Source organism: Giraffa tippelskirchi, chromosome 12 (assembly GCF_054371585.1).
Source record: "Giraffa tippelskirchi isolate mGirTip1 chromosome 12, T2T-mGirTip1v1.2.pri, whole genome shotgun sequence".
Taxonomy (NCBI): domain Eukaryota; kingdom Metazoa; phylum Chordata; class Mammalia; order Artiodactyla; family Giraffidae; genus Giraffa; species Giraffa tippelskirchi.
In genome coordinates, this window is record NC_137286.1 from 97233460 (window position 1) to 97248683 (window position 15224).

General features: G+C 36.0%; 1 protein-coding gene across 5 annotated transcripts in view; it reads right to left on the reverse strand.

Annotated features, from left to right (window-relative positions):
* The window catches only part of NBEA (neurobeachin), a 650396-nt gene that overhangs the window by 400996 nt on the left and 234176 nt on the right, over positions 1 to 15224 (reverse strand). For all 5 annotated transcript variants that reach the window (XM_081551831.1, XM_081551834.1, XM_081551833.1 and 2 more), the window contains one exon: positions 8864 to 9302. In XM_081551831.1, coding sequence (XP_081407957.1) covers positions 8864 to 9302 — 439 coding nt within the window. The remainder of the gene's footprint in view (positions 1 to 8863; positions 9303 to 15224) is intronic.

Here is a 15224-nt window from a genome sequence, read left to right on the forward strand (position 1 = left end):
TTCTTGATATGAAAAGAAGTAAAACTATAATTTTTTCCCTAAATCTCTCATTAAAATTCCTATGGGTAAAATAAAGAAACAAACTGATTGATAGTGCTATGAGATGTATTTGTAAATGGTACAAAAAAAAAAATATATATATATATGGCCAAAGTTTCCTGATTAACTGATCATTACCAATTTGGTAACAAACTGTCTGTAACAAGGCATCTTGTCAAGTACCGAAGCTCTGAGATGTGTATGAAGAAAAATGAGTTATATGAATGAGGGAAAAACATTTCATCTCAACAACATGTACTGATGGCTTGTAAATAAATGCAAACAACATTAAATGTCTTCCTACTAAAAGAAAACTTCTGAAAACATCTGATTTAATATTCAGTTCAGTCGCTCAGTCGTGTCCGACTCTTTGCGACCCCTGGAAAGGCATCACGCCAGGCCTCCCTGGTACATCACCAACTCCCGGAGTTTACCCAAACCCATGTCCATTGAGTCGGTGATGCCATCTAACCATCTCATCCTTTGTCGTCCCCTTCTCCTCCCGCCCCCAATCCTACCCAGCATTAGGGTCTTTTCCAAAGAGTCAACTCTTCACATGAGGTGGCCAAAGTATTGGAGTTTCAGCTTCAACATCAGTCCTTCCAATGAACAACCAGGATTGATCTCCCCCAGGATGGACTGGTTTGATCTTCTTGTAGTCCAAGGGACTCTCAAGAGTCTTCTCCAACACCACAGTTCAAAAGCATCAATTCTTCGGTGCTCAGCCTTCTTCACCATCCAACTCTCACATCCATACATGACCACTGAAAAAACCATAGCCTTGACTAGATGGACCTTTGTTGGCAAAGTAATGTCTCTGCTTTTAAATATGCTATCTAGGTTGGTCATAACCTTCCTCAAAGGAGTAAGCATCTTTTAATTTCATGGCTGCAATCACCATCAGCAGTGATTATGGAGCCCAAAAAACTAAAGTCTGACACTGTTTCCACTGTTTCCCCATCTATTTCCCATGAAGTGATGGGACCAGATGCCATGATCTTAGTTTTCTGAACGTTGAGCTTTAAGCCAACTTTTTCACTCTCCTCTTTCACTTTCATCAAGAGGCTCTTTAGTTCTTCTTCACTTTCTGCCGTAAGGGTGGTGTCATCTGCATATGTGAGGTTATTGATATTTCTCCCGGCAATCTTGATTCCAGCTTGTGTTTCTTCCAGCCCAGCGTTTCTCATGATGTACTCTGCATATAAGTTAAATAAGCAGGGTGACAATATACAGCCTTGACATACTCTTTTTCCTATTTGGAACCAGTCTGTTGTTCCATGTCCAATTCTAACTGTTGCTTCCTGACCTGCACACAGGTTTCTCACGAGACAAGTCAGGTGGTCTGGTATTCCCATCTCTTTCAGAATTTTCCACAGTTTATTGTGATCCACACAGTCAAAGGGTTTGGCATAGTCAATAAAGCAGAAATAGATGTTTTTCTGGACTCTATTGCTTTTTCGATGATCCAGCGGATGTTGGCAATTTGATCTCTGGTTCCCCTGCCTTTTCTAAAACCAGCTTGAACATCTGGAAGTTCACGGTTCACGTATTGCTGAAGCCTGGCTTGAAGAATTTTGAGCATTACTTTACCAGCATGTGAGATGAGTGCAATTGTACAGTAGTTTGAGCATTCTTTGGCATTGCCTTTCTTTGGGATTGGAATGAAAACTGACCTTTTCCAGTCCTGTGGCCACTGCTGAGTTTGCCAGATTTGCTGGCATATCGAGTGCAGCACTTTCACAGCATCATCTTTGAGGATCTGAAATAGCTCAACTGGAATCCCATCACCTCCACTAGCTTTGTTCGTAGTGATGCTTTCTAAGGCCCACTTGACTTCACATTCTAGGATGTCTAGCTCTAGGTGAGTGCTCACACCATCATGATTATCTGAGTCGTGAAGATCTTTTTTGTACAGTTCTTTTTTTTTTTTTGCTTGAGCAGCCGTGAAGAGATACCCCACATCCAAGATTTAATATTAGCTGACATTAAAGCCTCCAGACACTTCACTGACAGCAAAACTGGCAGTCTAGTAGTTACTACAACATGGGATATAAATAGAGTACACAGTGACTAGAAGCCCAGTTTTTAATGTCAGACAGATCTGAGTTAGAATTCTACCTCTAAGGTATCAAGCAAGTAAATTCTCTAAGCCCCATTCTCCATACTTTTAAAATGAGACTCATAATAGTTTGCACCTCATAAGATTGTTACAAAGATAAAATGATATATTGTTAATACATATCAAATGCTTAGCATTTTACCTGGAACACTATAAGTGGTCCAAAAAGCTTAGCTATCATTAGTACTGCTACGGCTCTCAAATGATACCACCTTTATGGCAGAAAGAGAAGAAGAACTAAAGAGCCTCTTGATGAAAGTGAAAAAGGAAAGTGAAAAAGTTGGCTTAAAACTCAACATTAAGAAAACTAAGACCATGGCATCTGGTCCTATCACTTCATGGCAAAAAGATGGGAAAACAATGGAAACAGTGAGAGACTTTATTTTGGGGGGCTCCAAAATAACTACAGATGGTGACTGCAGCCATGAAATTAAAAGACGCTTGTTCCTTGGAAGAAAATCTAGACAGCATATTACAAAGCAGAGACATTACTTTGCCAACAAAGGTCCATCTAGTCAAAGCTATGTTTTTCCAGTAATCATGTATGGATGTGAGAGACTTTTAAGAAAGCTGAGCACTGAAGAACTGATGCTTTTGAACTGTGGTATTGGAGAAGACTCTTGAGAGTCCCCTGGACAGCAAGGAGATGCAACCAGTCCATCCTGAAGGAAATCAATCCTCAATATTCATTGGAAGGACTGATGTTGAAGCTGAAACTCCAATACTTTGGCCACCCAATGCGAAGAGCTGACTCATCTGAAAAGACCCTGATGCTGGGAAAGATTGAAGGCGGGAGGAGAAAGGGATGACAGAGGGTGAGATGGTTGGACGGCATCACTGATGTGATGGACATGAGTTTGAGTAAACTCCGGGAGTTGGTTATGGACAGAGAAGCCTGGCGTGCTGCATTCCATGGGGTCGTAAAGAGTCAAACACGACTGAGGGACTGAACTGAACTGAACTGATGGCTCTCAAAAGTGCTAATGCTATCTGGGTCTACCACAGCAAGAGTATCCAGAGCGAAAGAAGCAATAATCCTGATATATTCTGTGCCTGTCAGACCTCATCAAATCCTATGTGCAGTTTTAGGCACCATATTTCAAGAATAACAACAAAACCATCATGTTTATAAAAGAAGAGTTAGAATGACAGTAGATTTAGAACACAGGTCATGTCTGTCAAGAAAGACTGACAGTCTAGAAAACTATAGGAAAAAATCTTAAAGATCTTAAAAAAAATCTTAAAAGTCGCCATTAACTAGTTATGCAAATTTTGTAAAAAGGATACTATTTTATCTGCACATCTCAAGAACTGTCTTAAGTGTAAACTGAGATATTGAAGATAAGAGATGGCTTTTAAATAGCGACTTAATATGACAAATGGGTTTTATAATTGGTCATGGATTTTAAAACAACTCCTTTCTTCTTTCCACTTGCTCCCTCTTTTCTGTAACACTTATTGAACACTGAAAGTTTAAGGGAATACAACTACATTGACAAGTCAGGGGACACATAAGACAAGTTAAGACATAACCTATGCCTTAGAGATACTTGAAAAAAAAATACAAGACACAAATAAATCAACTGTGCAACATATTTCAGTAACCACTCTGATTAGAATTAGGCACAGGAACTTTCAGAAACATAAAGGATGAACATTATCAGGGAAGAGTAAGCTGAATCAAAAAGGATCAGTGGGAATCAGCTAAGAATAGAAAAGTTCAATAGCAAAAACTTCTCAAGGCAAAGATATCTGAAAAATCATAAAAGATTGAAGAACTGTAAATAGATCATTATAGTTGGTGAAAGGTGAGGGCTTTCTATTTCAAATTAAGGAGTTCATCTTTTATTGTGTAATAACAAGATATTATTTAGAAATCTTCATGAGATTTACATTTAAGAAAAACATTTCTAGCATAAATGTGGAAGGTCCATTTGGTGGGGCAACACCTGGAAAATAGTGAGGCCAGCTGGGAGATAACAGAAGGAACACACTTGAGAGATGCCAGGAGCCTAAAGTGAGGGAATAGCTCTGAAAAAGGGCATGCCGAATCTTTCCTGGGATTCAGGTGTTTTAACCAAGTTAACAGTCATCTGCTACTTTTTGAAACTAATTATAAAGCCATCTCACTTATTCCAGGATTTTCATTCTTTATAGGACTTTTTGGAAATAATGTATTATTTTCCATGTTGGGAAACTGAGTCCCAGAGAACCAAAGAGAACAGATAAGGGCCATACAACTAATCACAAAGAGATCCATTACTAAGAACCATTTCTCCTAATTTCTATATTATTACTCTTTTTCTAACAAGTTTTACCGACATTAAACATTTATCTTGGAAGAAAAAAATTAAACTATGAAGAGAAAATAATTATTTCTGATTTTAAGGTGATATTACAATTTACTGAAGCTCATTAGAAATTGCAAGTCTATCATTTTCATAATTTATTAATTCCTACTCTGTAAAACAGAATACCAATATAAAAATGGGATGTATGAAAAACTATTTCATTAATTCACCTTTAAAGAGTGATGACTTTTTCAACTCATTGAACTGTCTGTGGAAATGTCAGGAGAGAAAAAGGCAACAATGTTGGGAAAATTAGAATACAACCATACTGGGTCAAAACTGCATCATCTGGCAGCTGGCCTTAAATACTACATCTAGGGCACTTGGAGCATAATAAAAGCTGGGATTTCAGTAGCTCAGTATCACTGAAACTTTGAATTGTAATGGTTGGCAGAGTTTTAAACAATTTAGATTACATTTACCTGCTCATCCTTTAAGCAATATGAGCAAAATACTTTCTTAACAAAACAATAGAAAACTATAAAAACAGAAATTGAAGTACTCTGTAGTAATTATAAGTTTTTATATTCTTACTTAATTCTAAGCTTAAAGAAATCAATATAGGAGGATTCCATCATTTCTACAAGATATTTTTTATTTATCCTAAACTATCATTTTTAGCACTAATTTTTAAAGCACTGATGTTAAAAATATATATATATATATAGTGAAAATACCTAGACAAAGCCTGTTCTTGAAGTTGAGTAATATGAAGGCTATCTATATTGCTTTTTAGTCAAATAATATTTACAAAATACTTTTTTTCCTCCAGAGATTTTCTTTTTCAGAGAATGAAACACTGGAAAGCAAGGACACTAAAAGTTTGAGGGGAAAAATACAAACTACTTCACTTAACCATATCAAACCCAATAATTCAAACATGAGCAGGTTTTGAAAATCAAAAGGGATGAAGTATACACCATAAGATCATTGTCTATTAGTCAGAGAAGCAACACAATTACAAGCGTTTGGTGATAACCAAGACTGAAAACAATTTTTTGAAATATAATGACAGTTAAAATATAGGGAGACAAACATATTGTCCTCGGCCTTTTTTTTTTGTCTTTTGTCCAAACTAAGGGGGTATCTCAGGAATCCCTGGGGAATTAAGACTGAGCTAAATCACAGATATATACACCAAATTCTCAAAAGATTAAAAGCATTTGGATATGCAGGATTAAATTTTAGTTTAAAAGATGTGCTAGAACTTAATGGATGGTTTTAGGGAAAGCCAATCCCTCAATCTAAAAGTTACAGAGTTACTAACACATTAATTAAAAAAAATAGCTCAGCTAGACTATTTTATAAACCATACATCTACACAGAAATCTATCAGAATAAATAGAATTGTTGAGGAACTTTGCAACTATACTTCTAAGTTCTATTATGAGATTATTAAACTGTTCTCTTAGAAATAAAACCATAAGTGTTTCTTTTTGCTTCATAGTAATAGAACAGTAGGAAAGTTCTTACAATTTCATTATCATACTTCTTCTATACATACAGCGTTCCCTCTACAGAATAGTACCAGTGGATGTCTAGCAGTTTCAGTGCTTTACAGTCATAAATATAAATTTGTTAGGGTCACTCAGTGAAATCAAAAACATATACTTCAATCTGCACAGATGATGACTGGAGGAAATGAAAGAAAAACAATCAGTGCTTTCCATACTTGCAGATGAGAATACTTATATGATGTTTCATAATACAACCTGATGGAAGATTTAATACTAAAGGAAAAAGGTTCATTTTAGTTAAGTCAAAATGTTTCTAAATTTTGATGTTGCAATTTACCTAATAAAAATGATATTTTTTATCAAACTTCAAAATACTGAAATTTGTCAATGTGCCATCCTAAGTGAAGAGAAACTCCATATGAAAAATGTAATTGAACATATAACTCATATGACATCAGTTGTTTTAGCAAGTTATTCCCAAACTTACAATCTAGAGAAAACCGAAAGAATGCTTAGCTAGCACATTTTCAAAAGAACCAATAAACTATTGGCTAAATCAAGGAAAATCCTAGGTGATTTCCACTGGGATTGTATATTATTATTATGTATGATTTAGTTACAAAGAAATGAGCAACCGAGTTTATAGCTATTTTTCAACCAAAGATAAAAATGAAAAACACATTATTGGTAGAGTAAGACCCAAGATAATTCTGTGTTTGAAACTAAAAGTATTCAGGACTTTGCATCTCAAGTCTGTCTTCTTGGATCTTATTTTCAAGGAATTCAGTATGATGCTAAAAGACATGTCATAACTTGAATTTCAGATTTTAGTGCTTCAGAAATATGTTTATATACTTCATAATGTAATTATAGCTACCTTAAGACAGATAACACTTTAGCACAGATAAGGCAAATGGTAGCAATATATCACAAATATAATTGAAAAATGCAGTTGTCCAGAAGCACTTGTAGGGATGATATCTCTGAAAAGCTGCTCAAAGCTCCAGAGTTTGAAGTTAAATTTTTGATGTTGTCACTCTCAATCTATTGAATGGCTGACAGACAATCAAACCCGTCTGGCTGGCTGGCAGCTCATTTTGCTGGCAGGTGGCAAACAATTAGACACACCAATTTGTGCCTCCTGATGACATTAAAGCATGAAACTAAGTTGTATGCAGGGCCTAGTGATTTGTGTGAAAGCATTTCAAAAATAATACTCTTTGCCGTGGCAACTCATTTCAGACTGCCACCTCCCATTATGGCTTTGAGCAGTGAAGACGACAGACTTGAGTTACGTGCAGTGCAAGGCCGCTTCTGTTCAATCCGTCATCAGCGCCCCCTGAGACCTCAATCCCCTCCTTTCATCAGTATCACCTCATCATTTACATTTGATAGTACTTGAGCTACTGCATATATTAACTACACTGGAGACCCTTCTCCTAAAAAGAATTGGAATATGCTTTGTGCTCCACGATTTCATTTCTACTTATGCAATTTCGAATAATGATTGCACTCCCACTGCATTTTGCACAAATGCTACTAGGAACAAATGGAAAGTTCTATTTTTTGTAAAGCAATATCCTTAAAAGTGTAATAAATTTTGAGTGGCTATGAATACTGGCACTCAGGTGACTGCTTTGTTAAGTTTAAATGAAAAAAATTGTTCTAACAATAATCTTAAATTAGGAAAGAGATATTTTACCTAATCTTTATTTCATTGGAATCTCTTAAACAAATCACAATATTTCTCTGTATTTACTGCTTATATGTTAACAAAATTTAGATACAGAACTTTAAATGGAACATAAAACTTATGCTCCCAAATTAAACTATTATAAGTTACTTATAGACAGATTTATAAATATATACAATTACAAATACTTATGTGCTTATGCTTATATAAATTCATAAACACACACACACATATCTCTTAGGAATGCAACCTAAATATGAAATGGCATAGGGAATATCCAAGGAACTATGTGAATAAACCTCCAAACTATTAAAAAAAGAAATAATTTCCTATATATTATACCCTTGCTTTTTTAGTCGTTAAAAAATGTCTGATACTTAACACATTTTAATTATATGACAAATATTTGCAAACATTTTATCTCCTTTAACTAGTGTAAGTTCACAGAAAACAAAACCGATTCTCTCTCTTTTTATCTGACATGATGACTAATGTCATTTATATTTTCCCAATAGATTTTCAAAAAATATCTGTAGCACACTGCTTAAAATGTTTATAGGCAATTTTTAAATACTATTTATGTATAAAAAGATAATGCACCCTAACTGAAAATGCCTTTATTGCCACACCTCAACCCCTAAACTCAAAAAGTACTGGCTCTAATTTGGACAAAGCAGTTTGTCTATTTGAGAAAACAATATGAAATAGAAACTGCATTCTGACTGTATGTTTATTTTGACATTACAGTTTAAGAAATATCTGATTTATTTACTTGATTTTTTCTCTTTAAAACAAAAAACAATGACTTGTCAATTACCTCACATATATGTATATAGCTATATACATATATGTATACATATTTATACATATGCATGTACATAATATAAACACACACATACATATAAAATGACTCTTCCAATGTACAGCAGTCACTTGATGATAGGTCATAATCAGAATCTGTGTTACCCTATTTCCAATTCAACGTGCCATTCCCCATTTCATACTGAAGCCCCTTTTTTGAAACATATTATTAAAATGCCTGACTTTGAGATCAATCAGGTTTGCCTATCACTTTGATAGTCTTTGTGATAAGAATCTACAGTAATAAACATGTTTTCAAGATCTGCCTAATATTTTTAAATTAAACAGACACTAATTTTCCTTCTCTACACAGAGCACTGTGAATAGTAAGTTCAGTACCTACCTGTCAAAGGAATGAAACTGCATAGGAAGAATAGCTTGTGCTTCTCTCTTCAATGCTGGGTCTGGGTATGGGATAGGCTCAGGGCCACATTCTGCAATTTCGACTGGGGCGGCCACAAGACTTTTCAGTATTTCCTTGACATTGATGCCTTTGGTTTGACTAATGCTAGATATGGATGGTGCAGGCTTCAACATTTCACTGGGATTCTCGGTCAGGCTTTCCTGTGATTTTTTCACTTCGTTTGACAAAGTGGATAACAGTTCACTCATAGCATCAGGGCCTGTGCTAGTCTCTAATTCTGCCCCATTCAGGATGTTAGCCACTTGCTCCTCTCCAATTCCAGAATCGGTATGAGGAATGGAACTTTCTAGATGAATATCCTCACCAGGGGCTGGTGTTTCTTTTTCCTTTACAGTGTCCGGAAATGCAGCAGGTGTTTCTATAATGATAGAAATCAGTTTAAACAAAATGCTTTACAAATGAAAACCCAGTGTTATTAATAAAATATGCTCACAGAAAAGAAAACCTGTAAGAAACAATCTGCTAAACGGATGTGCATAACAACACAACTGGGTTAAAACATAACACCTATATACACCTGTCATTTTGTTCAGTAAGCATCAACAGAGCCCTGTTTCTTTTATGAATCATCTGGCATGTCAGAACCGATACTTTTATAAACATGGAGAAATAGTTCCTACTATAATTTCTTATAGCAGCTTGTAAATAATTATTAGATAAAATTCCCTTTTATCCTTTCATTGTCAGCTACCAATCATGCAAGATAAATTATACCCCTCTAATACTTTCCTTAAAATATGAAGCCATTTTTATATCTTTTTGGGTATTTCAATAATGAGTAATGAAACAACTAATTTAAAATTTTAAACTAAGGCATTTTAAAAAATTACATATAATACATAAAATTCTAAAGAGTTAGTTGCAAAAAGCATGTCAAATGATTAGTTCAAAAGGATAAATGCTTTAATAATAGAAGTGAGCCTGGAGAATTTAACCTATATGTGCCTTTAAGAACAATTATTTTGGAATATTCATGATGATTCTCTATGAATAAACAAATTTCAATATGTGGAAACTGAATCACAAATATATATGTATGAAAACATATATAGTATTACCAATTAAAAAAGATAAAAAGAAAAACATCTTTAACAATGTTAAATCCCTATCAAATCTCATTATACAAAGGCCACTATAATAAAATATTACCAAATTCTAAATGATGATCTTGAAAAATGTATCTAATCTAGTATAGTGGAGGAACTTCCTGGTGGTCTAGTGGCTAAGATTCCACACTCCTAATCTTGGGGACCTGAGTACAATCCTTGGTCAGGGAACTATACAGAACCCATATGCTGCAAAAAAAAAAAAAAAAAAATGGATCCTAAGTGCCACAACTAAAGATCCCACATGACACAAAGACTGAAGAGCCCCGGGGCTGCAATTAACCCAGTACCATCAAATAACAGTTTCCCAGGTGGCTCAGTATTAAAGAATCTGCCTGCCAACACAGGAGACATGGGTTCAATCCCAGGATCAGGAAATCCCCTGGAGGAGGAAATGGCAATCCACTCCAGTATTCTTGTCTGGAGAATCCAATGGACAGAGGAGCCAGGCAGGCTACGGTCCATGGGGTCAGAGAGTTGGACACAACTGAGCATGCACACACAGTCAAATAAATAAATATTTTTTAAAAAGTATCATGGAAAAGTAATAGTTTTTAACTGAATAGAGTCATGCTGAAGCAGAAAATAAGATACATATGTAGATTAGTGGCAGTTCCTGCATAAAATAGATATTTAGTAAATGGAAGCCATTTGTATTACTTTAATAACTAGCAGTTATTCTTTATAAAACAAGAAGGGCAAACTAAATTATCTCGATGATCTCTTTCAAATTAACATTTGTAAGTTCTATAAAACTAACCTTAGGTGTTTTGCTGCTGCTATTCGTTTAGAATTTTATTGGAACAAGAAATTAAAAATATACATCTCTTACAAGTCCATGATATACTGTAATTTTCCTCATATTTATGGAGTAGCTTTTAGCTTTGCTTGTTTGCTTAGGCAAAGGGTTTAGAATCAAAAGAAGAAAATACTACTTTGTAGTATATGATAATAGTATTAAAACACTGGATGAACAACATGAAAGACAGGTTGTTCCTAGTTGTTTTCAAGGTTAAAACTTAACTGCATAAAGTATTTTTAAGAAGTCAGAAAATTTCAGTAGTATTTCTGGCAAAGAAGTAGAGAAGGAAAAAGGTAAGAGGTAAACACAACAATTTCACATTTTTAAATAAAACCTTGTGACAGAAGATTAAGACAAAGTAGAAAAACTACATTAGGATTAAGAAGGACAAGAAAGAATCAGGATGCTTCTGGAATATCTAGCTGAAGAAAAAAAAAAAAAAATAGGGGTATTTCAGTAACCAAAATTGGGGAAGGAAATGGCAACCCACTCCAGTGTTCTTGCCTGGAGAATCCCAGGGACGGCGGAGCCTGGTGGGCTGCCGTCTATGGGGTCGCACAGAGTCGGACACAACTGAAGCGACTTAGCAGCAGCAGCAGCATTAACCAAAAAAGCAAGCGAAAAAGAAGCAAGTTTGTTCAGGAAGATAACGAATTAAATTTTGAATGAATTGAGTCCGCAGAATCTCTGGGGCATTTATATCTGGAAGTCAAGAAAACTATAGCCACATATTTGGGGATCATTCAACCAGAGGTGGTTACTGAAACTGAAAACTGATGAAATTACCTAGGAATATAGAATGAGAAGGTGGTTAAGCCAGTTATTTCCACTCTCAGAAATACTATTGAATTTACTAAATTCATGTTTTATCTATAGACTATATATTCTTGGAGAGAACACAGCTACAGTAAAAAAAAATCAGGAGGGAATTAAACAGCAGTAGTGACATTCCTGTACTAGTAAAACAGAGAATGTAAACACAGAAACAAAACAGAACTCTAACATCATAAAATATCACAGTGGAACAGCTACTAGCCTGGGCTAAATTTTCTTACAGAGTTCAACTGCCACAAGGCATTCAGTCAAGGATAGCACTTAGTCTAAATTTAGCTCATTTATAGATTTGGTCTACAGGTTTGGCTTTACCCTAAGATGTCTCAGAATCTTTACTTTTGATGTGTTTCACATTAAGAGCTAGACAAAAATGTGAACTTTTCAACTCAGGCTGAAATATAAGTATTCTGTTAGCATATAAAATATTTAAGAACATAAAATCTTTTATTTGAGTTTATAAGGTACCATATAAAAAGATTTTTTTCTACCATCTATAGAGCATTTTGCTTTTCTGTTCAATAGACACTCTCATCAGACAATTAAATAACTCAGTAGCTTGATACATAGAACTTCAATGTAAATGTTGACTTCTTGATTATAAAACCAAAGTTTATTAAATTTGAATATTAAAATATTTTCAGATGACTCATCAAAATATTATTGTTGTCCAGTCACTCAGTCACGTCCAACTCTTTGCTAATCCATGGACTGCAGCATGCCAGGCTTCCCTGTCCATCACCAACCCCCAGAGTTTACCCAGACTCATGTCCATTTAGTCAGTAATGCCATCCAACCATCTCATCCTCTGTTGTCCCCTCCTCCTCCTGCCTTCCATCTTTCCCAGCATCAGGGTCTTTTCAAATGAGTCAGTTTTTCACATCAGGTGGCCAAAGTATTGGAGTTTCAGCTTCAACATCAGTCCTTCCAATGAATATTCAGGATTGATTTCTTTTAGGATGGACTAGTTGGATCGCCTTGCAGTCCAAGGGACTCTCAAGAGTCTTCTCCAACACCACAGGTTCAAAAGCATTAATTCTTTGGTGCTCAGTTTTCTTTATAGTCCAACTCTCACAACCATACACGAGTACTGGAAAAACCATAGCCTTGACTAGATGGACCTTTGTTGGCAAAGTAATGTCTCTGCTTTGTAATATGCTAAGTTGGTCAAAGCTTTTCTTCCAAGGAGCGTCTTTCAATTTCATGGCTGCAATCACCATCTGCAGTGATTTTGGAGCCCAAGAAAAGAAAGTCTCTCACTGTTTCCACTGTTTCCCCACCTATCTGCCATGAAGAAATGGGACCGGATTCCATGATCTTAGTTTTCTGAATGTTGAGTTTTAAGCCAGGTTTTTCATTCTCCTCTTTCACTTTCATCAAGAGGCTCTTTAGTTCCTTTTCACTTTATGCCATAAAGGTGGTGTCATCTGCATATGTGAGGTTATTGACATCCCTCCCAGCAATCTTGATTCCACCTTGTGCTTCATCCAGCCCGGCATCTGGCATGATGTACTCTGCATATAAGTTAAATAAGCAGCGTTACAACATACAGCCTTGATGTACTCTTTTCCCATTTTGGAACCAGTCCATGGTTCCTTGTCCAGTTTTCACTGTTGCTTCTTGACCTGCATACAGATTTCTCAGGAAGCAGGTAAGATGGTCTTGCATTCTCATCTCTTTAAGACCTGTCTATCGTTTGTTGTGATCCTACAGTCAAAGGCTTTAGCATAGTCAATGAAGCAGAAGTAGGTGTTTCTCTGAAATTCTCTTGCTTTTTCTATTATCCAACAGGTGCTGGGGATTTGATATCTGGTTCCAACTCTGCCTTTTCTAAATCCAGCTTGAACATTGGGAAGTTCTCAGCTCATGTACTATTGAAGTCTAGCTTGGAGAATTTTGAGCATTACTTTGCCAGCATGTGAAATGAGTGCAATTGTGCAGTATTTGAATACTTTTTGGCACTGCCCTTCTTTGGGATTGGAGTGAAAATTGACCTTTTCCAGTCCTGGGGCTACTGCTGAGTTTTCTAAATTTGCTAGTATATTGAGTGCAGAACTTTCACAACATCATATTTTAGATCTGAAATAGCTCAGCTGGAATTCCATCACCTACACTAGCTTTGTTCTTAGTGATGCATCCCAAGGCCCACTTGACTTTGCACTCCAGAATGTCTGGCTCTAGGTGAGTGATCACACCATCGTGGTTATCTGGGCCACTAAGACTTTTTTGTATAGTTCTTCTGTGTATTCTTGCCACCTCTTAATATCTTCTGCTTCTGTTAGGTCCATATCATATCAAAATATTTACACAATGATAAAAATCTTAATTTTATTTTTACTGTAAATGATGAGTTATTTTTAAAAGATGCAGTAATTTTGATATTTCAGCAAGAATTCTATTCAAATACATTAAGTTTTGTAAAGCATACTTTGTGATGTTATTCATGTAGAAATGAAAATAAACACTAGTGAAAAATTTTATAATAATTGCAAACAGAAAACAGGTCAGGCATGCATGCTAAGTCACTTCAATCGTGTCTGACTCTTTGCGACCTCATGAACTGAAGCCAGCCAGGCCCTTCTGTCCATGGGATACTGGAGTGGGGTGCATTCCCTTCTCAGGGGATCTTCCTGATTCAGGGATTGAACCCATGTTTCTCTAGTCTGCTGCATTAACAGGCTGGTTCTTTATCACTAGTGCCACCCACAGGTCAGTATTCAGAAAACCTACCTTGCTGCTGCTAAGTCACTTCAGTCGTTATCTGACTCTGTGCGACCCCATAGATGGCAGCCCACCAGGCTCCGCCATCCCTGGGATTCTCCAGGCAAGAACACTGGAGTCGGTTGCCATTTCCTTCTCCAATGCTTGAAAGTGAAAAGTGAAAGCAAAGTCGCTCAGTCGTGTCCGACTCTCAGTGACCCCATGGACTGCAGCCCACCAGGCTCCTCCGTCCATGGGATTTTCCAGGCAAGAGTACTGGAGTGGGTTGCCATAAACCGACCTTAATTTCCCATTATTCATTAACCTTTTACAGAACATGCTCTCAGAAGATAGCATAAACTTCAGCTTAAAATCCAGGTTTCCAAAATGATTCTCTCCACACTATGGTACATTGAGGATTTAACCCAAGTGATTTTAACAGAAGCCATGCATGAGCAGCACACAAAGTATAAATGGTTGCACCTGTGCAAGTTGTATTACTGACAGAAGACTTGTAATTTTTCAGTAGATCTCAACAGTTTCTTAGCAATAGGTCATATCAGTACACAAAGGAGAAACATTCCCAGCCTAAGTGATCTTAAATTTGTCAGAAACAAGCAGTTGTGTGCTAGATGCCTCCTTTTCTTACTGTTTTTCATTGATTTTCATTGAACCTAATGAGTTCATCAAATGCATTTTGGAAAAATATGGGGTTAAGTTCAGCAAATGACAAACTTTCTACATGGTGACCTCATTTATCACATTCCTTCCTCCAAAAAAATTTCTTGTTTTACGTGATTTATGAAGTGTTTCAATATTTCTTACCTATTAAATTACTCAA